Genomic DNA, 25,454 nt, shown 5'->3' on the forward strand with positions numbered 1-25,454 from the left:
TGAGTTCAATTCCCACAACCACATGGTGTCTCACAATCATCTCTAGTGGAATCTGATGCCCTCTTCTGGCATAAAGATATACATGCAGATAAAACACTCATATACATAAAATAAATGAATCTTAACAAATAAAAAGAAAATTCCTATAGCTGGGTGGTAATGGTGCATGCCTTTGATCCCAGTACTTAGGAGGTAGAAGCAGGATTCAAGTCCAGCCTGGTCTACAAAGCAAGTTTCCAGAACAGCCAGAGATACACAGAGAAACTGTCTCAGAAAACCAAACACGAGAAAGATTTTATTCTTTATTTAATGTATATGAGTGTTTACCTGTGTGCATGTTAGTGAACCACATATGTGCAGAGTCCAGGGGAGCCAGAACAAGGCTTTATGCATGCTAGGCACATGCTTACCCTAGAACCGTTTCTGTAGTTCCAACCTCTAGTTCAGATGAAAGAAAAAGCATCCTAACAGGTTTGGCAACACTGCTAACCCACGAACAACATTTCGGAAGGCGTATAAATCAGCTGGGTTGTGGTTTGAAAGAGGTCCTGTTTGTATGGCAGAAAAATGATTGCCTTCCTCTAGGATAACATAAGTCCATTCCTTCCAGGCTTGGATCTGTGGTTTTACCATGGGCTCCAGCCAGTCGCCTGTGGATGGCTAAAGGGAAAGAAGGCTGTGACTTGGCACCATGTCAAAGTCTTGCCACGCCCCCTCACCCCAAAGCTGAGATTCCTGGCAGTCAAAGAAAGGGTTTTCTCCAGAATACAATTACAGTAACACTCTGGCCAGCCAGTCCCTGGGTTTCACGGGATGGGAGGACGTCTGTGATTTGGGAAGTGGAAAGAAAACCCAATTTTGAGAATTGATGAGATTAAAAAATAATAAGGAGCAAGCAAGACAGATCTGTCGGGGAAGGTGCTTGCCACGAAGCCTGGCAGTTGAGTGGATCCTCAGGACCCAGAGAAAAGTAGAAGGTGAAAAACCTCATAAAGCTGTCTTCTGACCACTGCACATCACGGAGCTACACTACACAATAATTTCAAAAATAAACTATAGGAACAGAAAGACTCTAAGGAAGAATAGGAAAAAAAGTACTCACAGAACAGGAGGGAGGGGTAGGACACTCAGTCATGTCCAGGGCATTGGAGTTAATACAGGAAGATCTTTTTTTTTAAAATACTTATTTATTTATTATGTATACAATATTCTGTCTGTGTGTACGTCTGCAAGCCAGAAGAGGGCACCAGATCTCATTACAGATGGTTGTGGCCACCATGTGGTTGCTGGGAATTGAACTCAGGACCTTTGGAAGAGAGCCGTCTCTCCAGCCCCAGGAAGATCTTTTAAAATCAAGTCAGATTTTAACATGTTATCTAATTAGCCAGGTGGTAGCCCACATCTTTAATCCCAGTCCCCAGGAGGCAGACTGGTCACTGTGAGTTCGAGGCTAGCCTGGTCTACAGAGTGAGTTCCAGGACAGCCAGAACTACACAGAGAAATAGATAAACCAAGTGCTGGGACTATAGGCATTTACTACCATACCTAAAGGAAATTATTTTGAGGAGCTAGAGACATGGTTAAGGGGTTAAAAGCACTTTCTACTCTTGCAGAAGAGCCTGGTTTGGTTCCCAGCACCTACATGGTATTTCTCAACTGTTTGTAACTCTATTTGTATGTCATCTAAAGCCATCTTCCAGCCTCATGGGTACCAGGCAAGCATGCAAGGAATATACATACATGCAGACAAAACATCATTGAGATATTTAAAAAAATAAAACAAAGCTGGGCTGTAAGTGGCGCACGCCTTTAATCCCAGCTCTCAGGAGGCAGAAGCAGGCGGATCTCCGAGTTTGAGGCCAGCTTGGTCTACAAGAGCTAGTTCCAAGACAGGCTCTGAAGCTACAGAGAAACCTGTCTCGAGGAAAAACCAAAAATTAAAAGAGAGAGAGGGGGAACTAGAACTGGGAAGGTAGAATGTAGTTCAGTTGGTGAAGTGCTTGGCTATTATAAATGAAGCCATGGGTGGGCTCCCCAGCACCTCATAAAACCATCCTGACATGGGGGAGAAGGGAGAGGAACATCAGAAGCTCAGTCATTCTTGGCTACACAGTGAGTCTAGGCATGAGACCTTGTCTCAGAAACCACACATTAAATAGTGACTGATGTAAACACAACCATTCTCTGACTGAAGCAGGTAACATTTTCTTCACTCAGTTTTAAAACCCGAGAAGACAAGAAAAAACACACAAGACCTTAAATCTATGTATCTAATAAGCATCTTAAAAAAAGCTATTTCCAATTTTGGAATTTCCGATCATTGACAAATCACTTTTTTTTTTTTGGTTTTTCGAGACAAGGTTTCTCTGTGGTTTTGGAGCCTGTCCTGGAACTAGCTCTTGTAGACCAGACTGGTCTGGAACTCATAGAGATCCACCTGCCTCTGCCTCCCGAGTGCTGGGATTAAAGGCGTGCGCCACCACCGCCCGGCCGACAAATCACTTTTTAACAATAACAATTAAGGGCTGGAGACCTGGCTCAGAGGTTAAGAACACTGACTGTTCTTCCAGAGGTCCTGAGTTCAATTCCCAGCAACCACATGATGGCTCACAGCCATCTGTAATGAGATCTGGTGCCCTATTCTGGCCTGTAGGCAGACATGGAAACTAACACTGTCTACTAACTAAATAAATATTTAAAAAAACCAATCAAAATTCAATTAATGCTAAGACAAAGATAGAAAGGGCTAGAAATGTTCTACCTAGAACATAAAGAGACCACAGAACTCCTTATAATACAAAGAAAATACTTTTATTTCTGTATCAAAGACTCTAAGGTTAACAGTTGTTGACAAAGACACAAAAAAGGTTTGAGAAGCTACAGATAATCATTATTGGATTTAATCTCCCTTCATTATTTTACACGGCATCTATACGCCCCAACCCAGTCTCAAGCATGATGTGTTCAGGTGACATTAGGGTTCCTTTCCATTAGTCCTCAGCTTCTTTCTTTTTTTTCTTTTTCTTCTTTTTCTCTGGACTCTGAAAATAAGCAACAAAAATGCTTTTGAAATAGTGTTAATATAATAACTTATCCTTATAAATGTAGTAACTACTCCCGGAAAACAAACTTTGTAATAAAATCTAAACCTGCAACTCCAGGGAAGCCTGGGGTGTGGTGGGGTGACACAGCACTCTGCATGCACAAAGCCTTCGGCTCAATCCTCAGTACAGCAAAAAAACAGAACCCCACATTCCTTCCAGTAAATTCTTTTCATGAAAAAAAAAAAAAATCCAACAATCCAACAACAACAAAAACTAAATGAGAAAAGACCTCTATAACAAAACAAAACAGAATAAACAATTTCACTTTTCTATTACATTTTCCCTATTAACAAACACCTGGTCATTTCTGACCTGGAATACAAACAATTCCTATTATTAATATGTATGCTTAAGGCTCGCTAACAATGTCTTGTAATACACTCAAGAGATAAAGAACAACAACCGGGATCACATACAAGAACTGCTGTGCTGGTGCACGGCTCTTCCTCAGAAAGTGGCTCCTCCTTGATGTGTTTCTTTTTATCCTTCTTCTTCTTCTTCTTTACAGATGGCTCCTCCTCTACCTCTTCTTCCTCCTCCTCCGCTGCTGCCTCCTCCTCCACCTCCTCCTCTTCTACTTCAGCTGGTATAGGAAGAATTAGAATTGATAATCAGTTACGTAGCGTGATGGCCTTGAAGCGTCAATTACATTAGAAAAGGGAGAGCTGTTGTAGCTGTCCCTACTTCAGAAAGTCTGGACTTCACGCTTTGATCCTGAAGGCAGAAGGCTCACTGCACAAGCATAAGGACCTGAGCATGGCTCTGCTCCAGCACCAAGAAGTCAGGCAGAGTGCTTGTTCCAAGTCTGTAACCCCACAGAGGGGGACAAGCAGACGGAGTGTTCCTGTAACCTGTGGGTCAATCTAGACAGAGGAACAAACTAAGGCAGAACACACTCAGTGCTTACCCTCTGATCTCTAGAGACACAGGCACAAATCCACAACACAGAGACCCAGCCTGGTGAACCTTCAGTGAGAGGTGAGTAAATAATACACTAAACAGACTAATAAATTCAACACAAGGGGCAGCGATGGCGAAAAGTGAGAATTTTGTGAATCGTGTATGCGTAGATGACAGGCAGGTGCATGAAAGCCAATGGCTCAACAAAATTGCTAATCAAGGAAACCACTCTGGACCGTGCTTTCAAATACTAGAAATAAGACTTTGCCTTTGCTTGTTTTTCTAATCCTTCAGTAATAGAAACACAAGTTAAATAAGTCTGTTATAATTTTTCTATCAATTCTCTACATCTGTTAACACTGTTTTACTGAGCATACCAGCAGGGATGCAGGATTGGGAGCGCTTGCTTATTCTCAAGTTGACTGGTATCCTTGAGATACTCTGATAATGAACAGCAGGCTGCAATATGGTATTCCTCGGGTCTACTCATAAACCAAACAATGAAGCTGCACCAACGTACATCTCTTTTTACTAAAACGCAGGGAACCAACTTAGAAGCCACCTAACTACAAATATTTCACATTAGATAAGGTTTTTGTATATTTAGTAAAATCCTGAGTTCTACACATTGGTAAAGACACCAAAATCGGGCTGGAGAGATTGCTCAGTGGTTAAGAGCACTGGCTGCTCTTTCAGAAGTCCTGAGTTCAATTCCCAGTAACCGCATTGTGGCTCACAACCATCTGTAACGAGAGATCTGGCGCCCTCTTCTGGTGTGTGGGCATACATGGATGCAGAATGTTGTATATATAATAAATAAATCTTTAAAAAAGACACCAAAATCTAATTTAACAACAGCCTAACTTGTCAAATAACAGAATGACATATTAAAACACTATCAGTTTTCACTGAATGCAATGGTAGACATTTCTCTCATACTTAGTCTGTAGTTTTAAAAGATCCTTATTGAAGAATCTTTTTTTTTAAATTTTTTATTGAGAAAAAGAAAAAAAAAGTTTCCGCCTCCTCCCAGCCTCTCCCCACTCCTCTTCCCCCTCCCTCTCCAGTCCAAAGAGCAGTCAGGGTTCCCTGCCCTGTGGAAAGTCCAAGTCCAAGGTCCTCCCCCCCTCCGTCCATGAATCTTTAAAAATTAAAAATTCCAGTGAGGGCCAGCAAGATGGCTCATTGGGGCCGGGCGATGGTGGCGCACGCCTTTAATCCCAACACTCAGGAGGCAGAGGCAGGCGGATCTCTGTGAGTTCGAGACCAGTCTGGTCTACAGAGCTAGTTCCAGGACAGGCTCCAAAACCACAGAGAAACCCTGTCTCGAAAAACCAAATAAATAAATAAATAAATAAATAAATAAAAATTCCAACTAACCTTTAATTTTAATCTTGGCTTTTTTTGCTTTCTTTTCAGTAATCTCATCCTCTTTATCTACCTCTTCTATTTTTCGTTTTTTAGAACAAGTTGGAAGTGTGGAGTCACCAGAGGGATCATATGTCTTCACTTCACTGAAAAAAACAAACCAGATAAATTGGGCTGAAGAGATGGCTCAGTGGTTAAAAGCATTGCCTGCCCTTCCAAAGGTCCTGAGTTCAATTCCCAGCAACCACATGGTGGCTCACAACCATCTGTAATGAGGTCTGGTGCCCTGGAGATACACACAGACAAAATATTGTATACATAATAAATAAATAAATATTTAAAAAAAAACGAGATAAATTGTGGAAAAATCTTTACAAATACCTGTAACTGAAATAATTTAAAAAAAAAGCAAATACTGTTGGATAAGACAAAAGCACACAATGGTTTCATTCTAGCAGTTTTAAGGTAGTTTAGATAAGTCAACCACACTCAAAGCGAGTCAAATTCTGATTTAGATTTTAAATTCTATTATATAGAAATACAACAGCATTAAAAGGGAAACAATGAAGTGAAATCACTTTCCAATTAACTACAAAGTAAAACCACACTGATTGCAAGATTTTACACAATCCCATTTAAGACAAATCTTCACCACAAGCTGAAAAATTGTACAGTAAGAAAGAATACACCGATCCCCTATGACATGAATTAAATCTCATAGCTGTGGTATACAGGAATCTGAACGAACTGAGCAGAGTTCTGTCCAGCAGGGCTGTAGACGAATGGCTGCTCAACTTATAAGCTGTAAATACCATTTAATAACAGAGAGCCACACAATCAACCAAATCATGGAGTCTATATGCTTACAATCAATGCTATTAAATATTGCTCGGTTCCCTTCTAACCTATGCTGCCATTAAAATCCACACATACCTAACTAGAGATCATAACCCAAGAAGCTGTGATACTGAGAACAATTTTGAATTCCAACAGCTATGATTTATATAGCAATATCTCATAATTTATTTCTTTTTTGCTTTCTAAAAGACTGTGTAGGTTAGACTGGCCTCAAACTTGCTTTCTAGGCAAGGATGAACATCATCTCTAGCCACACTGAACCCATTTCCCAAGTGGTTTACTGAGGACCTGGATACTCACGATCACAACTCCATCCCAATCACTGAAACTCACAAGCATTCCACCTGGCCTAGCGTCAAATAACCAAAGCGTCCCTCTGCATGCAAGTAAGGTCTCCATGCTTCTATAGGACTATGAACTACAAAGTAGGTCAAGTGAGTGAATGCATGCTTATGAAGGACCAGCCAGAGGGCTCGATGAGGAAAAGCATTTGATAATTGCCAGAACTCATAGAAGAAGGAGAACCACCTCCTGAAGTTGTCCTCTGACCTCCACGAGTGCCGTGGCTTGTGCACCCACATACAACGCACCCCCAAATACATAAAAAGCTGAAAGTGTGAAAAACTAAATGGCAAGGAAAAATTATGCACATAAAAGATGTATGTAGACAGCATGGTGGCGGCTGTAGTCAACACGTTCCTGAAAACTGCTCACAGAATTTTTTAAGTATTATTAACAAACACAAAAGATCTACCTATCTACCTGCCAATTTGACTTAAGTGATACCACAACTGCAAACTGTTAAAATATGGATACACTATATAAATGAGATTATTGTCAAAAAACAAACAAACAAACAAAAACAAAAACACACACACACACACACAAAAACCAAAACACAAAAAAACCTCGTTTTTCTGTGTGCGTGTCCTGATAGCTGAGAGCTGCCATGTGGGTCCTGGGACTCAAACCCAGGTCCTCTGCAAGAGCAGTAAGTGTTCTGAACTACTGAGGCATTACTCCAATCCCATCAGTTTAAAAAATGATTTATGTTCTGCCCATGAGTGTTTTGCTGTATGTATGTGTATGTACAAGGGTACCTAATTGTGAGCCACCACGAGGGTCTTCTCCAAGATGACCTCAATGAACACTCTTAGCTGCTCATCTATCTCTCTAGCCCCTTAATTCCACACTGAATTTACAATAAAAAATATTTAAACAAGCGACTCTTCATTCTATATACTTTACCTTTTGTGTTCGTACTTTTCTGCTTTTGCTAATGCCTTTCCTGTTCCACTTATTTTTCTTATCTAAGGAGAAAAACAAAAATTACTAAGTCAAAATCTACAATATATCCTCCATTGGATAGCACACAGTAGTATGTGATAAATTCTTTGCTATTGAGTAAACACATTCAAACGGAAAACATTGTTTAACACACTTTCTTGGCTAATGTAAAGATAAATCAACAGCAGAAAATAATATAAGCATAATAAGAAACATGGAAAAAAGCTATGTTTCCAGGCGATTTGTGTTCATGAAACTAATTTATTAACTTTTGGTAAGCTAACATTTGCTACAGACAGGGTGTGGTTCTTACCCCTCTGTCCTCCAAAATTCTCAGTCTGGCCTCTAATTTGGCTCTGTTCTCAACTCCCATTGCAGAACTGGAATCTTCACCAAATGCATCGTATCGGATAGCCAAAACAGTTTTGGCAGCCAACATTCGAGAAATCTATTAACAAAACATAAACCAGACAGCAATGCTTATTTCCAAGGAGATTATGAATCCTCAATTTCTAAAAAAATTCTTAAAAAAAAAGGAAAGAAACCTTGTCTTGAAAAATAAAAAAAAAAGTAACAAACAAAAAGATGGCTCAGATATTAACAGCATTTGCTGGTCTTACTGAAAACTTGGGTACAGTTCAACATAGACATAGCAGCTCACAAATAAAGCCCTCTAACAACTAAAAAAACAAAACAAAACACACTTAACTCACCTTTCCTTTATGTTTGGGACTTGTCTGTCCTACAAGAGAAGCATGATAAATGAGCCCATATTTAGGGGTGTCTCGTCTAGATTTGAGTGCCCTGAAAAGTGCCTTTTCTGCGCCAAGAATCTGAACCGTAGAAGCTGCATGCTTGGCCAAATTCAAAAGAGAACCTACAAAATAATGAAAAAAACTTTAAAAATGTACTTTCAGGCATATAAAGATTCTCTACTAGTATATTGAATTCCCTCAAAACCCTAAATGTTTTCATTCCTACTGTAAGGAAAGCTATGAGCTAGAGAATTCAAATTGCATTACCATGTGAGTATGAGTGAAGTAAACATTAGCAATTCAATCATCATCTAAGACTCTGAAAATAAAGTATGCTATTGCTATAGATACATCAAGTCATATCAATGGTACAGAGCCACTGTTACCCTTGCTGTAGAGATGAATTAAACATTTCTAGGGATGGAGAGATGGCTCAGTGGTTGAGAGCACTCATTAGCTGTTCTTCCAAAGGACCCAGATTCAATTCCCAGCACCCACATGGCAGCTCACAACTGTCTGTAACTCCAGTTCCAGAGGACCTGACACCTTCACACCAATGCATATAAAATAAAATAATTTAGAAATAAAAAAAAATCTTGATATAGACTTACATACCTGGCTGGATTTGCTGCATTTAAGTTTTAAAAATATCTAAGACACTATTCAGATTTTAGTCTATGATCTCTTGCTGCTGGTAAGGTTACCTACCGACTGAACCAGAGTGAAGATAACGGAAACAGCCCATGTATCATGACTTTACAGCAAAGGGGACTTGGGAGTATTTGTCTGATATCACTGAAAGAATTATTCCAGCTTAAAAGAGATCTGTGATGAAGTATAGCAATGTATCCAGTTAATATTGTAATTTTTAAAATGTATTCAAATCTTGGTGTGATGATTTTTCTTTGAGATGTTGAAAACTGGCTAAACTTATGGCTAAAATATGATAGCAAACTAACTTTAGTCTTCTAACTAAGGACCACAGTGTCTCAGAAGAGGTAGTGACTGAAGATGCCCTCATTATTCAAAAAGAACTCAGGCAAAGCAACAGGAATCATCATTGAACCATGGTCCTCAGTCTGTACTAAGTGTTACACTCATGTTACAAGTCACATTAACACTGTCACCTGCATGAGCAATGAGTCGTGCTCCAACCAACTCCCCAACCATGACCGTAACATTGGGTGCGATGGCCATCATGCGATTTTGCAGATACTCATACAGCTGAGTTCTATACTCAGAAATTTCAATCACCTGAAATGAGGAAGTCACAAAGGTTATGAGTAAAGAGCACATGATGCATTTTGAGAATATCAGATTGCAATAGATACAAGTAGACACGCACAGGTAACTTACTGACAGTTAAGTCAACACTACAATGGCTGGGGCAAGATTACAAGAGCATGGGGGTAAGATCAATCCTAGGTGCTTGGTAAGAACCACCTCTAAAAATAAAATAAGCTCATGCTTATAATCCCAGCACTCAGGAAGTCTGAGGAAAAATTACAAAAAAAAAAATATCTAGAATTAAGCAATCCTATCAGTATTATCTTGGTAGTCTTAAACTAGGTTAAACCACTTTTCCAAATATAATGCTCAGGCCAGGTGTGCTGGCGCATGCCTTTAATCCCACAATTGGGTAATCCGTGATGGTGGGGACAGGGAAATCTGTGAGTTCTAATCCAGCCTGGTCTACATAGTGAGTTTCAGGACAGACAGGGCAACAGATACTGTCTCGTAAAACCAGAACCCAAACAAAAAATACACATAATATAAATTATTTCATGTTGTCATTATCGCATACCCACACCCAAAAACATGGCATCAGATGAGGTAGTGACTGAACACCTTCATATAATGTCAGGTGAACAACAATGCAAACATCATTGCCATCAGCAAAGACTCAACTACAGCCCCTGTGGGTGTAACGCACCTGGGTACACAGATGCAGAATGTTGCAAATATCTTCCTCGGAAACCTCTGTTCCCATAGATATCTCTGCAGCTGCTTTCACCTCTGCTTCTACCTCCTCTGACAGAAATTCAGAGAGAGTCGCAGATGCGTAGTTCTTCCTGTCGCCTGTGGAATTCATAGAAGATGAAGCAGAATCATTCTCAAATAAAAACAGCGAAGAGGAGGGGAGGGAGATAATGCCAATAGCGGCACAGCCTGGTCCACAAAGTTACAGGTCACACAAAGAAAATACTTCAATGCCAGCACTCGGGAGTCAGAGGCAGATGGATCTCTGTGAGTTCGAGACCAGCCTGGTCTACAAGAGCTAGTTCCAGGACAGGCTCAAAAATACAAAAACAAAAAACAAACAATCCCGCCAGGGAGAGGCAGGTGGATCTCTCTGTGAGTTCAAGGCCAGTCTGAACTACAGAGCAAGTTCCAGGATAGGTATCAAAGACACACATAGCAATCCTGACTCAAAGCAATCATAAAACAAAACACCCCAAGAATTATTTTGAAAACAAAAATAAGACAAAGCATCTTCTAAACATATTTCATAAAAGACGACAAATACGAATAGGATTAAGGGTCAGGCAGTGGTGGTAATGGCTTTAATCCTAGCATTTGTTAGGCAGAGGTGGGTGTATCTGTGAGTTCGAGGCCAGCCTGGTTTACAAGGCAAGTTCCAGGACAGCCTATCTCAAAACACCCCACCCCTCAAGAATAGAATTAAGGATACCATAAGAGGATTCAAAGGATGCAACATTTTGAAACTATATATGTTTTTTGTTTCAAAATAGGGTTTCTTTGTGCAGTCTTGGCTGTCCTGGAACTTGCTCTGTAGGTCAGAGGCCAGCCCAGTGTCAGCACCAACCCCTGGCTGACCGCACAGTCTATGATAAACACAGTGAGGACACAGACTCCACTGCTAGCCTACTGTCACCCAGCCTGTGTCTAACCTGTTCAAAGACAACAACGCAGCAATTAACCTCATTTGCCTTGGATTTCTCATGGAATCAACTTTTAGGGCCTAACTTAATGCAAAGCTGCAATCTTAAAATATACCATAAAAGCTGAAAGCATTATTTATAGCTACAATAATCTTTGTTATCTGGGTCAGTTGGTACCATTTGGAACTAGTGACTTTGTTACTTGGAAAGTTAAGATATTTAAAAGAAGTCACTTACTTGAAAAATTTAAAACTAATTCTACTAAGTTACATCAATTTATCATTACTACTGAGCTATATTCATGTAGTTTCAACATAAAGGGCAAACAACCGACTTACCAACTTTCTGTAAACACTTGCAGTATGTCAAATTATCTGAAATAATTTTCCCTAATTCGGGGAAGTGCCAGCCATACCACTCCCGACACCGCATAATGTAATTGTTTAGTTCTTTATCCAAGTCATCTAACAAGGCTGCAACATGAAATAAAAACAGAAGCAATGAGGGACTGATAACAAATTGTCTTGAAGCATTTTCAAGCATTTAGTGGCATTAAGTACATTCACACCATACAACCATTAACACCATCCTTTTCCAGACTTGTTTCATTATGCAGCAAACTAAAAATTTTTTTAATATTTATTATGTATACAATATTCTGTCTGCGCGTATGCCTGCAAGCCAGAAGAGGGCACCAGATCTCATTGCAGATGGTTGTGAGCCACCATGTGGGTTCTGGAAATTAAATCCTGGTCCTTTGCAGGAGCTACCTTTCTACACTGTTTGGCTTCTTTCACAGGAAGTTTTCCTCACCGTGACATGTATTATGTTATTTCTTTTAAAGACCAAATGACATCATAGGTGTGTATGCACCTGTATCTACGTTTTGTTTTTTTGATTGATAAAAATTTTACTTTTCAGCTAGTATAAATAATACTGCTATGAACAGAGGTGTGGCAACCCAAGGGACTACTAAGCCCATGATTTTAATTCTTGATACACATTTAGTAATGTTAGTCAAAGCAGTTTTTATTACTTCCACGTTTCTTAAAATTGTTCAATTCATGAACATCTAAAAAAGACAGGTGAAAAACAGAACACTTAAGTACACAAATCTTTCTTGCAGTTTTAGCACTTAAAATGAAGAAATTGGTATGTAATATTAACATGAGTCTAGGTTTATCTTTTTCTACTTTGCTTCCCTAGTCATCTACTCATTGAAGTTCTAGTTCATCTTTAACAGACAAAATTAGTAACAACAGCTGAGAGAAAACAGAACTAAACAGATTAGATTCTGCCATGTACTTACAAATTGCCTGAACAATCATTGTGTCTACTTTATCAGCACTGAATTTCAATCTGTATCGAGACAGGCTGGGGAGATGAAGAGAAATAAACAGCATTTTACAAAGGCCCTCAATTAAGGCACCCCATTCCCACCTTCCCCGACTGGTGTGTTCATGTGAGTGGGTAGCAAGTGCAGATCTCTCACTGGACTAGAACTTGCATAGCAGGACAGGCTGGCTAATGAGCTCCTGTGTAATGCCTGTGTAAAACCCTATACTCTGGGATTTTAATGCTGCAAAGCCCAGGACTTTTATTTGAGTCCTGGGGGACCTGAACTCAAATCCTTATGACTGTGTGATAAATACTTTGCAACTGAGCTAGCCTTGAACTTGCCACAGAGCTGACGCCTACGGCCTATATGTATTTCTATATGGATTTATTCTGGTGGGCAGAATAAGTAATAATAAGATAGAGCAAGTTATATTGATCTTGTAGGGCTGTGTGGCTACACAGCCTGACTTAAAGCACTCCAGAAAAGAAACAGCATACATATAATACCTGAAAACAATGTTACGGGAACTGCAGGTGGAAGGTGTCAGATCTCACCACTAATGACGTTTGTAGCCTTGCAATCACATATTGTAGGGTGTCCTTTACATTACAGGACATTTCCAGTATCGCTGACTTTTAATCACAAAAAGAAATCTTTTCAAGTGTTGAACTATTTTTGTTTGTTTTTTGAGAGAGGGTTTCTCTGTAGCTTTGGAGCCTGTCCTAAAACTTGCTGTGTAGAGCAGACTAGCCTCTGTCTATCTCTGCCTCCAGTGCTGGGATTAAAGAAATGTACCACCACACGGTGTGTTGAATTATTTTTAAATAATATGCTCACAACCTTTTCGCTTTCCCCCTGAAACAGGGTTTCTGTATTACTCTTGCAGTCTGGAACCTGTTCTACAGACCAGGCCATTCCAGAACTCCAAGATCTACCTGCTGCTGCCTACAGAGACTAGGATTAAAGGCACGGCCCATCATATCCAGCTGCTAAAATACTGCTTTTGATGATTCCAGCATAGCAATAGTGCACGTGCTATATAATCGTGACCAGTGGAGTCAGATTCCAACACCCATATCCCAGTGAGCAATCCATGCATGCCTGAAACCCAGCTCTCAGACAAGATTGATGGAGTCTACTGATTTAGAACCTAGCCCAGGAAACCTGTGTCCCAGGTTCTAAGACTCTACCTCAAAGAAATAGGGAAAACAGAAAAGGGCAACATTTTCTGGCCTCAAGACATACATCACATACAACTGCACATAGCAAAAAAGTTCTCTCTCAGACCACTGCAGAGAAAAGACACGAAATAAGCAACCCAACACTAAAGGGGAGAAGAAAATCTGATGTGATTTTAAATACAGGCAACAGCTGGGTGTGGTGGCCCACACCTTTAATCCACCACTGTGGAGGCCGAAGGTGGATAGCCTGGGCTACACAGAGAAACCCTGTCTTGAAAAACAAAAAACAAAACAATAAAGAATAGTATTTAAATGTATGCATAAGAGTATTCCTAATTTTTCTGTCAAGTCTCACCTGTGAGCCAACCCGAGACACATGGCTGCCATCTCCCGTGGCTCCACCCCAGGAATCAAGCCATCCATTTGAGATCTAATTCCTCTCATAAGCTCATTAACAACAGGACTGTGGATACAGCTGAGATTCAGTTTTTCCTATAAGAACATTTATATTAGATGAAAAGGAAATTCTCCTGAAAGTTCATCTTTGTTGGTTTTCAGATAGTGACTTATTAATGCAGCACAGGCTGACCTAAAAAGCTCAGAGCAACAATCCTGCCTCAGACTCCTGGAATGACAAGCATGAGCTTCCTTCCACACTGGATTCTGAAACACAAACTATTACAACAGTGTTTACAGGGCTGGAGAGATGGTCAGTGAGTAACAGCACTGGCTTCTTGGAAAAGCCCTAAGCTTGATTCCCCACATCCACACAGTGGCTCACAGCTGCCTGTAACTCCTGTCCTAGAGGATCTGATGCTCTCTTCTGACCTCCACAGGGATGAGGCACACACACACATAAAGGCAAAATATTCATGATAAAAATAAACAAAGACATATATATTTTTTTAAAAAAAGGAAAGTAACAAAAACAAAAACAAAAAAAAAAAAAAAAATGCTCATGGGCCAGGAGGTGGTCGGCAGCACAACTTTAACCCCAGCACTCAGGAGGAGGCAGAGGCTGGCGGATCTGAGTTCAAGGCGCCAGACTGGCCTATAATTAATTCTAGGACAACCAGGGCTACAGAGAGAAACCTCATCTCTACCAGGAGAAAAAAAAAAGTTGATGAAAACTTCCAGGAGTATTAAGAAATAACCACAAAACCAAAACACTGTTCTAGCTAGGCTATGGTTTCAAAGCTGTAAAACATGAATAAATATGACAAGAATTTTTCTTGCTTGTTGGACTGAGTGAACCACTCTTTAAATTTGAATTTTAAGATTAAAAAAATCTGTGTGTATGTACCTACTTGAGTTTCTGTGCACCAGTGAGTGCAGGTGCCTTCAGAGGCCGGACGGTGTCAGATCCCCTGGAACTGGACTGACAGGTGATGGATCTGAAGCTGGGTCCTCTGCAGAGTACTTACTGTGTGTGTTCTCCACCACCTAGTCATCTCTCCAGCCCCTTTCCTAACTTTAGAATTATGTATGGAAGTATTTCTATGCTACAGCATTTTAATCAAAAGTAAAGTCTTCTACCAGCTCCCCGAACTATACTTCACTTCAGGTTCTCTAAAAGCTTCCAGTGAACACATCTTTAATGACTGTACTAAATGGGAAAATGTTTATGTAAGGAATATCCTGAAATATTAACAGACTAGAGCATCAGGGCGAGAGCTTCTTTATCCTTTTTTGTTATCTGTTTTCTACAATGTACAGGGAACAGCTGTTTCTGCAACTTCTACTTCAGCTTCTCATGCTGCCTAAAAGACACAGGGATTGTGAGAACATGTGACATCAGACCACATAGGTCTGACAGGCATGGAGAACCGTGGCGGCCCAGCCTTCCTTACCTTTATCACCCCTCCTAGTTTAGCATCAGCCACAGCCAGAGGTTCGTGGGCTTCTTTTACTATTTTCTTCAGAACTTTCTTCAGCTGCTTATTGATTTTACCCTCCATCAGAGCTGTGAATGCTTTTTGGGGAGGGGAGGAGAAAAAAAGCTGTAACTAATAAAGTTCTTCTGATGTAAATTTTAAAGCAAATACTTCCTTTAAAAAGACTGAAATATAAAGGATTCATGTATTTGTTTTATTACACCATTCACAATTGCCCGCCATGGTGGTGCACACCTTCACTCCCAGTACTTCATGGGCAGAGAGGAGCAGGTTGTGACAGTGAGATCCTGCCTCCATACATAAATAATAAGGTTGTTAGGATTCAACTTTTTATAGCTCACTGATATAGCTTTGGCTCCCCTTAAACTTGTGATTTTCCTTTAGTCTTCCATTGCTGGGAGCTAGGAGTGTCCTATTATACTTGGCTATTTCAATCTACCTCCAACACTGTTTTCCTAGCATCTACTTTTTTATAAAGAGACTTCTTCCTTTTATTCATTCCTTACTTAAATTTTTTAGTCTTTTGGGTTGGGGATAGAGCATTTGCTTAGCATGTGAAAAGCCTTGGGCCAGATCCTCAGAAACACACACACTTTAAAATTAAAAGTTGAACTTCATATTCCTAGTTTAAATTTTTGTTGTTTTATATATATGGTTATTTTGTCTACATGTACTCCTGTGCACCACTTGTATCCTTGTGCCTCTAGAGGCATCAGAGTCCCTGCTACAGGGATCACAAACACCTGCCATGTTGAGTGCTGGGAATTGAACTCCAGTTCCTTAGCAAGAGTCTTTGGCTCATTTCTAGTTTGTAATATTCTATATCACACAATTTTAATTTTAACCTAGCACAATAACCCTTCTCTTAATTTTTTTTTCTGAGTAAAATCTCTACACTAGAATAACTCTAGATTCTATTCTAGGTTATCATATACAAAATAGTTATAATTTCATTAAAAATGAAATTCAAAAATCAAATGCATCAAATATTTTAGGAAATAATTTCAAAAGCTGGGTGTGGTGGTGCATGCCTTTAATCCCAACACTAGGTGGCAGAGTTGGGTAGATTTCTTGTGAGTTCAAGGCCTGGTCTATACAGCAAGTTCCAGTAGTCAGGGCTACAGAGAAACCCTGTCTTGGGGGATGGGAGAAAAAAAAAATAACTTCAGGGGATTGGAGAGATGACTCAGTGGTTAAGCACACTGGCTGCTCTTCCAGGGGTCCTGAGTCTAATTCCCAGCAACCACCAAGGCAGCTTACAACCCTCTATAACTGTAACCCTGTGGGATCTGATGCCCCCTTATGTGTGCAGACAAATCACCTATCTAAATATAATAAATAAATTTTCAAAAAAAAATAGGTAAATGTTTGCTATTCGATCCTGTACAACTAAATTAAATTCCTGGAGTCTATGAAAAGGCGCAAGGAGAGAAGTGACATCACAAAAGTGTCTTCTTGTTTTCATTCTTGTATCATGGCATTGGTACCTGCCTGTCCCCACAACTGCCTCAGAGGACCTGGGATATTGCTCAGTTGGTAAAGTGCTTGTCTAACAAGCTTCAACTCCTGGGTCTGGTCTCCAGCACTTAAGCCGAAGGCCAGAAATTCAGAGGCCATCTTGGGCTACAAACACCTATCTGGCACTGAACAAATAAGCTGCCTTATGAGAGACTACTACTAACTCCTGGGGAAAAAACTTATCTGTTTGATAAAAACATTTTATCAGACCAGACATTTTAGAGGTTTATATGATGGCATTCCTGACATAGCTTACTAATTTCTCTCACTTCCAAAATGTTTATTATAAATTTTCTGTTCTACTGTTTATAACAGATAATCTCTCTTCACAGGGCTGTTAATTTATTAGCAATTAATAGTAAAGAAACTTGCTTTGTGTGCTAAGAGACTGGGGCATGCAGATCTGTGAGCTCTAGGACAGCTGGGGATATTCACAGAAACCCCTAAAAACAAGCAAAAATCTTATCTAGTTTTAAACCATTCTTCCTTATAGCCCTTGTTATCACACAATGGACTGATTAGTGATCCAGAGCATGCCTGTTCGCCCATCATGAAGCCAACATTAAAGGCTATGAATCACTCCCTCCTTTAAAACAAAGCACATGTAAATAAAAACATATAAATCCATGCCCCTTGGTGGTTTGCATGTACACAGTACCTATCTACACTTAAGTAACTATTTCCCTTCAGTTTCGAATATTGATTTTGCATTTTCTATTTCAGGTGGCTATCCTCAACTTCACCTTAAATTACCCAAGTATTAGACTCGGTACATGACCACGTTACCTTGGTCCCTTGTAGAACAGCTTTTACTGAACTGTGCTTCAGCATTAGGCTGCTGGTTTCCACAGGGAGATCAATCTAATCACTTCTCATCACATGGGGGAAACCAGCCCTACAGTGAAAAAAGCTACCTCAATGTTGTCTCAGTGGTAGTGACGAATGGGTCAGATCACTTGAATTCACCCCAATAAGGATGCATCATCGACAACATTGAGTAAGATTAACTCAGGCAACTGAAGAAAACAACCTTTTAATTAAAAAAGTAAAAGGAAGTTTCTAGTCTTACTTTACCTGCTAATGCTTCTGCTGTATCCTGAAATTTCTCAAAATGTTTTAGCTTTACTCTAGAATCGAAAGAGAACAAATACATTATTGGAACACACTAATTCTGCAAAAGTTACATAGCCAGAAAAAGAGAAGCTGGATGTTTCTATAGCTTATACTACTGAAAGAAACTTGCTAGATGTGGTGGCCCTGTCTGAAATTCCAGTTACTAGGAAGTCACACAAGGATCAAAGTCAAGGGCAGTGCAGGTTATTACTTGAACTTTGTTTCAACTTATTTTAAAATACATAAAAATAAAAGAGCAGGGTGAGGTTGTATACGCCTTTAGTCCCAGCACTTGGGAAGTAGAGGCGCGGGGGGGGGGGGGGGGGGGGGGGGGATCTCTGTAAATTCAAGGCCAGCATAGTCTACACATTAAGCTCCAGGGCAGCCAAGACTACAATTTACTTTCGTGTTATGAGGACCAGAGCTCTATCCTCAGCACCACCAGCCATTAACTAGGTAAAACACCAAGCACATGTGAAAAATAGTCTATTACCCACCCATGCCTTGGATCCCAGTGTTCGGAAGGCGGAGGTGGATCTCTGAATTTGAGGCCAGCATGGTCTACAGAGTAAGTTCCAGGACAGCCAGAGCTACACAGAGAAACCCAGTCTCCCCCACTCCCAAAAACAAACAAAAGCAAATCTATTGTCAGCCTTGCTTTCCAACATCACTACAGCATTTACAGTCAATGCTTTTTGTATAAAGAAATGTATTCACTGCTGTCTCAGTGGTAGTGACGAACTTTTGCTAAATCACTTAGACTCAGTTCCAAAGGAATCCATCATTGACAGCAATGAATAAAGATTAACCCAGCAAAGCAGATACCCTCTAAAATGGAAAAACTAGTCTCTATCTGCCTAAAACAGTATTATTAGCTGAAACGAAGTTTTCTTACCTAGGAAAGTAAATGCTGGTACAGTCCATCAAATGTACACTTAAAAGCACACAGATGTTAACAACAAAGTGCTGAGTTTATCTTTCCCTGGCCCTGTTCTAACCCTGTTTCTACCTTTATGAAGTGCCACCAGTCTCTCAGAACTTGTCTAAATGTTCAAGGATCCAGAGAGACATAAACTGAATCACATTAAGCCAATTACTCTGAAGTTGATTTTCCTGAGTGTATCATGGACATCTCTCAATTTGTTCAATAATGCTATTGTCGGTGGAGCACCACATGACTCGTTTACCCTTTGTCTAGGTTTATCACTCTAGTCTTTTGTCTATTTATTAGCACTAGCAGATGAATGATTCATAGCTATGTGCTCACCAAATCCACCAGCCCCAATAAGATCATCGAGCATCTTTTCAGGACCACATGCATCCAGTGGGCTATTTTACAAGGTGACTCACAAATGGTCAAACAGCAACCCTGGCTCTACCTTGAGGAAAAGTCTACTGTCTCTCCCAACCCATTAGTTACCAAAAGACACGGAGGAATCACAGCATACTTTTCAAGGAGTTACAACCTAGTTGATTTATTACACCCTAGAGCTAGAAATGAAAGTCATGGGAAGATGCAGCTACAATTACTGCTTTTATAAAAGAAATTTACACTTAACTCATGTTAGTGCCTTCAAACATCTCATAAAACAATCTTGGGGCACTGTCCACTGCAGTCTACCACACCAATTACCTATGATAGTCTGTGTTCTAAAAACCAAAAAGTTGAAAATAACACCCAAAGGAGAAACACCCACAAACTAGTTAGTATAAATGCCTAAATCCTTAGACTCATTATTACTTACATTTTATTGGCCTTTTCCGGAGTTTCAAATTCTTTCCACAAACTGTCGACCTCTTGAAGTTTCTTCTCATTCAGAACCTGCAATAGACCAGTTACATTCTTCAAGCTACAACCACTCATGCAAAATATGAGTAGAGAGAGCTGGGCGGTGGTGGCGCTTGTCTTTAATTCCAGCACTCAGAGGGCAGAGGCAGGTGGACCTCTGTGAGTTTGAGGCCAGCCTGATCTAGAGAGCGAGTTCCAGGACAGGCCCCAAAGCTACGTGGCGCACGCCTTTAATCCCAGCACTCGGGAGGCAGAGGCAGGCGGACCTTTGTGAGTTCGAGACCAGCCTGGTCTACAAGAGCTAGTTCCACAGAGAAACCCCGTCTCGAAAAACCAAAAAAAAAAAAACCAAACAAACAAACAAACAAAAGAGCACACACAAGTAGAGAAATGTTTCTTTTACTTTTTATAGAGTTGAGCTAGTTTTCTTATTACAGCCTAAGTTTTGGTCAAATTAATAGTTAACCTAGTTACATTCTTAGAGAACATTTCCTATGTTTTTCTTTTCTGTCCCCACAGGTATGGATTCTATTTTCAACCTAAGCTCTTAAAACATTCTTTTGTATTGATACATGTTAAGAACAGATTTCTTGCCCAGCGTGGTAGCACACACCTTTTACCCCAGCACTTGGGAGGCAGAGGCAGGCAGAGCTCTGAATTCGGGGCCACAGAGTGGGTTCCAGGACAGGCTCTCTAGCTACTGAGAAAACCCTGTCTCAAAAAACAAACAAGATAACATTTGTTTGGAAGATAACATCTGCATTAACCAAACTGCTGTATTTTGTCACCACCCTCTTAACTTTATGTCATGGATGTGACCGTTTTGCCTGCACGCAAACATGTGTAGCACCGGCTAGAAGAGGTGGGTTCTGGGAACCTAGGGCCTCTGCAAGGACAGGTGCTCTCAGCCACTCAGCCATCTCTTCAGCCCCACACTGTCATAGTTAAAACTAAAGGTAAAGCAACAAAGGAAATGTAATAAAGGCGTAGTGAGCCGGGCAGTGGTGGCGCACGCCTTTAATCCCAGCATTTGGGAGGCAGAGGCAGGCGGATCTCTGTGAGTTCGAGACCAGCCTGGTCTACAAGAGCTAGTTCCAGGACAGGCTCCAAAACCACAGAGAAACCCTGTCTCGAAAAACCAAAAAAAAAAAAAAAAAAAAAAAAAAAAAAACCAAATAAAGGCGTAGTGATTCATATTTATCCAAACATTTACAAAAACTGTGAAAGCAAAACCACTTTGGCTATTGTATTCCCAATCGTGCTACCATATATTGTTGTTTCTGAACAAAAAGCTTTGTTTCACAATTATCTAATTTTATATTTTTTAAAAAGTCCCATTGGAGAATGGGGCTACCCCAGACTATTCCGTCACAGCCTCTGAAGTGCATTAGGGTACTATCCGTTATACCCAGCCGCCCCCATGTTTAATCACTGGTTTTCACAGAGGGAAACTGGAAATATCTGCACACAAAAATCCATTTTGTTTCATTGTTTGAACTAAAATGGAACAATTTCTAAGTAGAAATAGTGTATAGTTATTGCTACCACAAAAATCTTTGGCATTGTTATATTGCTTTTCAGTTTAAAAACACTTCGGTGGGCTGGAGATGGTTCAAAGGTTAACTCTGTTCTCCCAGAGGTCCCAGCAACCACATAGTGGCTCACAACTATCTGTAATGAGATCTGGTGCCCTCTTCTGGTGTGCAAGCCTACATGAAGGTATATATAATACATAATAAATATTAAAAAACACTTCTTTGTATATTACAGCCTGAACATGCTGAAATACGTATATAAAATGAATTACCCAGATTTGCTTCAAAATACATCAGTAATGGGGCAAGACAGAGGTAACACAAGATGAGTCTGTTAAAGGCTGACACAGGTGAATGAAGCCAGCCTGGTCTACATAGTGAGCTCACCCCATCTTATAACAAACAAGCAACAATGATCCCCAAAAACAACCCAAATCACTGGGTACACAAATGTTCTCCCTACTGGGAAACGTCTCACAACAGAGGGCTGAGATGGCTCAGTAGGTGCAAGTGCCAATCTAAGCTCAATACTCAGAACCCATCTTCTGAGCTAGAAGAGAAACGCACCACAAAGCAGTCCTCTGTCCTCGTAAACACACACACTGTCTCACAGGACTGGGGACCCACACTACAACTCATAATGGCCTCAAGCTCCAGTTCTAAGGACTTTAAAGCCCTCTTCTGGGATTCACATGCATGAGCTGGGGATAAACTCTTCCCCCCTTTCCCGCACACACGCAACTTTAAAATGTTTTTTTGGGCCAGCCAAGGCTACATAATTAGACCCTGTCTCAAAACAACAAAACAAAACCACACAACTTTTAGACTTGTTTTTCTCTTTCTTCCTTTTTTGAGACAGAATCACTGTGCAGCCTTGGCTGGCCTGCTACTTGCTATAAAAGACCAGGCTTGCCTCAAGCTCACAGAGGCCCTTTGCCTCTGTGGTGCTGGAATTACAGGCTTGTTCCAGGGTAAGGTTTATTTAATCACATGGAGATGTGTATGTGCAGAGACTGTATTCTAAACTCCAAGCTTGAAACCATGAACTCCCGGATTACACAATTACATCACCTAACATATCGGCAAGCCTCATACAGCCCAAATTGAAAGTCATGAGCACCATGCCCCCAACCTTCCTACATTAAAAAAAAAAACAAAAAAAAAACCTTCCTTCAGTCCTGTTGTCCACATTCAAAATTTCTCCTTGACAATTCAATCCAAGCAAACTCACTTAATCCCTCCCCCCAAAAAAGAATATGACACTCGTAGTTATTGGGAGGTGAGGTTTATTGTGGACATAAGGGAAAGCACAGCCAGGGATCCGGAAGAGTCCAGCGGCCACGAGATCAAGATCACCAGCGTAGCCAAAATGGCCGGGTTATACGGTAATCGATGACGCCGGGTAAAGGGTCCAGCCCAGGAGGGCCCTGTAACAGGTGGATTGGCGGCTAGTAGGCTGACATGTTAATATGCACCTCAGCCATCTCTCCTGTGTTTTGAGACCTAACATTTATGTTGTCTACATTAAAGCACAAGCATTCCTCTTCCTTTCCTCTTTCTGCTATCGTCACACAGCAATCTTTTAAAAAGTCAAGCCACACAAAGTCACCACTCAAAAGCTTCCAACATGCCTGAAGGACCCCTGATCTTGGGCTCGGGCTTGAATCTAGTTAGTCTATTTTAAATAGAGTTTTCCGGGCCAGCCAAGGCTACACAATAAATGAATGAATGAATGAAAGAAATGAACTGTTAGGGACGCAGCTGTGATTGGGAGGGGGCTGAACATGTACTAAGCCTTAGTATCTACCTAGTAACTATCTACCGCGAATATCCTTATTAAAAGAATGTTTTATTGTCACTTGCAGAGGCCCTGTTCATCTTTTAAACTGAGCAAATCATCTGAAGCAGAGCGGATCACCCTAAAGCCCGCCGAGCCACGTGTTCACCTCAACACCCGGCCGCTTCACTTTTTCACACCCTTCCGGAGCCCAGGAAACTTAAAAGACATTCGGACGTGCTCGCCGTGTCGGCCTCTCTCTAAGTCTTACCCCGCTCCCCGTCTATCCCATCCGCACAGGCCTTTCGGAGCAACACCTACACCGGACCTACCTTAAAGATGGCGTAGCCAACCGACGTTTCAAACAGGACCAACATGGTGAGGCCGGGGCGCGGCTAGCCGCGAGCTCTCAGGCCGCTGCAAACCCCGAACCTCTCGGCCACCGACGGCCCGCTAGGCCTCGGAAGCGGGAGCGCACACGGAGCCGCTAGACCACGCCGCCGAAGCGTCCCACGCCTCTCCGCATGGAGCAGCCAGCGTGCGCGTCTCCTTCTCTAAGGATGCTGGGGTGCGGCGTCACTTCCGGCCGCAGCGGAGCGTGAGGTAACTTCCGGGCTCTTTCCCGCCGGCGAAGTCGGGAGAGAAGAGGGCATCAGAATATCGCGAGACTTCTGAGACCCTGCCCTGGTAAATTTGTGTTGCGGGTTTCTGAGGTTAAGTGAAGTAAGTTCTATGTAAATTAAATATATAGTTTATAAACACAATGTATACACACACACATATATATATACATTATATATATTTACACCTCATTGTGCCCCGCCCCGCATATGAGTGACATATTTTATTTTTAAAGAAATACAGAGTTAGCCGTAATCCCAGCATTTAGGAGGCAGGAGGATCTCTGTGAGTTCGAGGACAGTCTGGTGTACAGCGTGAGTTCCACGACAGTCAGGGCTCCACAGAAAAACCCTGTCTCAAAAAATCAAAAGAAAGAAAACTTCAGAGCTGCCTGGATCAGCGCGTCTGCTGTTGGCATCTGAATTTAAAAAGGCCAGGACTTGGCTGTTTGTTTTGTCCCGAGTCCGAGCAAACAAGACTGTGCATATAAATGCTGTCCAAGACTTCAAAAGGGCCTGGTGGCCAGGCGGTGGTGGCACACACCTTTAATCCCAGCACTCGGGAGGCAGAGGCAGGCGGATCTCTGTGAGTTCGAGACCAGCCTGGTCTACAAGAGCTAGTTCCAGGACAGGCTCCAAAACCACAGAGAAACCCTGTCTCGAAAAACCAAAAAAAAGAGAGAGAGAAAAAAAAAAACAAAAGGGCCTGGTGTGGGGGTGCACACCTTTAATCCCAGCACTCAAAACCACAAACTGAGGCTGGCAAATCAATGTGTCCCGGGTCCGCTTGGTCTATATAGTGAATTCCAGAATAGTCAGGGTTATGTGGAGAGAACTGTCTCAAAACACCTAAAAAATAAAATTGGTATTTACTGCCTTTAAACTTTACTCTCTTTCAAACCTTGCCTTGAAGAGAAAACACACCAGAACAACACCAAGGCTTTTTTTTTTCTTTCAATATTTTATTTAGACAGGTGTTGTGGCACAGATCTTTAATCCCAGCATTTGGGAATATCGAGTTTCAAGAATACATAAAGAGACACTGTCTCAAAAAAAAAGTTTTATTTAGGAGATGGCTTAAGGATTAAGAGCATATTTTCTTGCAGAAGACTTAAAAAAACTTTATTTTACGCGTCTGAATTTTGCTATCCTGGAACTCACTCTGTGGACCGGGTTGGCCTCAAACTCACAGAGATCCACCTGCCTCTACCTCCTGAATGGCTGGGATTAAATGTGTGTGCCACCACTGCCTGGCTTCTCCCTGCATTAAAAAAAAAAATTATGTGTACATGTGCGATTCTATGTTGGGATATATGCATCTTTAAGAACAGGCACCTTTGGAGTCCAGAAGAGGGCATCAGATCCCCTGGAACTGGAGTGTCAGGATGTGAAGCCTCTGTGTGGGTGCTGGGAATTGAACTCAGGTCCTCTGCAGCAGTAGTCTCACTCTTAATTGCTGGACTAGCTCAGCAGCGTCTTTTCTCTATCCTGGATGTGGATGTGATGCGATGG

At 41.1% G+C, this 25,454-nt stretch overlaps 1 protein-coding gene and 4 non-coding genes across 6 annotated transcripts; all 5 read right to left on the minus strand.

Moving 5' to 3' along the window:
• Positions 1-2,789: 2,789 nt before the first annotated feature.
• Nop58 (NOP58 ribonucleoprotein) lies at positions 2,790-23,891 on the minus strand. 2 transcript variants are annotated; one of them, XM_075955964.1, is made up of 15 exons: positions 23,655-23,891; positions 19,967-20,043; positions 18,183-18,235; positions 15,546-15,667; positions 14,051-14,187; positions 12,485-12,549; positions 11,514-11,648; positions 10,206-10,351; positions 9,400-9,526; positions 8,231-8,394; positions 7,831-7,965; positions 7,479-7,540; positions 5,385-5,518; positions 3,521-3,687; positions 2,790-3,041 (listed from the first exon to the last, which is right to left on the minus strand). In XM_075955964.1, exons 1-15 carry the CDS (start codon positions 23,697-23,699, stop codon positions 2,991-2,993), a joined length of 1,620 nt encoding a protein of 539 aa, XP_075812079.1. In that variant the 5' UTR covers positions 23,700-23,891; the 3' UTR covers positions 2,790-2,990. The 2 variants fall into 2 exon arrangements, with proteins under 2 accessions (XP_075812079.1, XP_075812080.1); XM_075955965.1 differs by lacking the exon at positions 23,655-23,891 and adding an exon at positions 17,895-18,003 and having other exon boundaries at positions 19,967-20,045.
• On the minus strand, positions 9,257-9,340 carry LOC142840105 (small nucleolar RNA SNORD11). The gene has a single exon (XR_012908891.1). It is a non-coding gene; the product is annotated as a small nucleolar RNA SNORD11 (small nucleolar RNA).
• On the minus strand, positions 10,089-10,167 carry LOC142840106 (small nucleolar RNA SNORD11B). Its single transcript, XR_012908892.1, has one exon. It is a non-coding gene; the product is annotated as a small nucleolar RNA SNORD11B (small nucleolar RNA).
• Positions 18,023-18,106, minus strand: LOC142840104 (small nucleolar RNA SNORD70). Its single transcript, XR_012908890.1, has one exon. It is a non-coding gene; the product is annotated as a small nucleolar RNA SNORD70 (small nucleolar RNA).
• Positions 18,934-19,019, minus strand: LOC142840103 (small nucleolar RNA SNORD70). The gene has a single exon (XR_012908889.1). It is a non-coding gene; the product is annotated as a small nucleolar RNA SNORD70 (small nucleolar RNA).
• Positions 23,892-25,454: the final 1,563 nt, after the last annotated feature.

This window comes from Microtus pennsylvanicus, chromosome 22 (assembly GCF_037038515.1).
Source record: "Microtus pennsylvanicus isolate mMicPen1 chromosome 22, mMicPen1.hap1, whole genome shotgun sequence".
NCBI lineage: Eukaryota > Metazoa > Chordata > Mammalia > Rodentia > Cricetidae > Microtus > Microtus pennsylvanicus.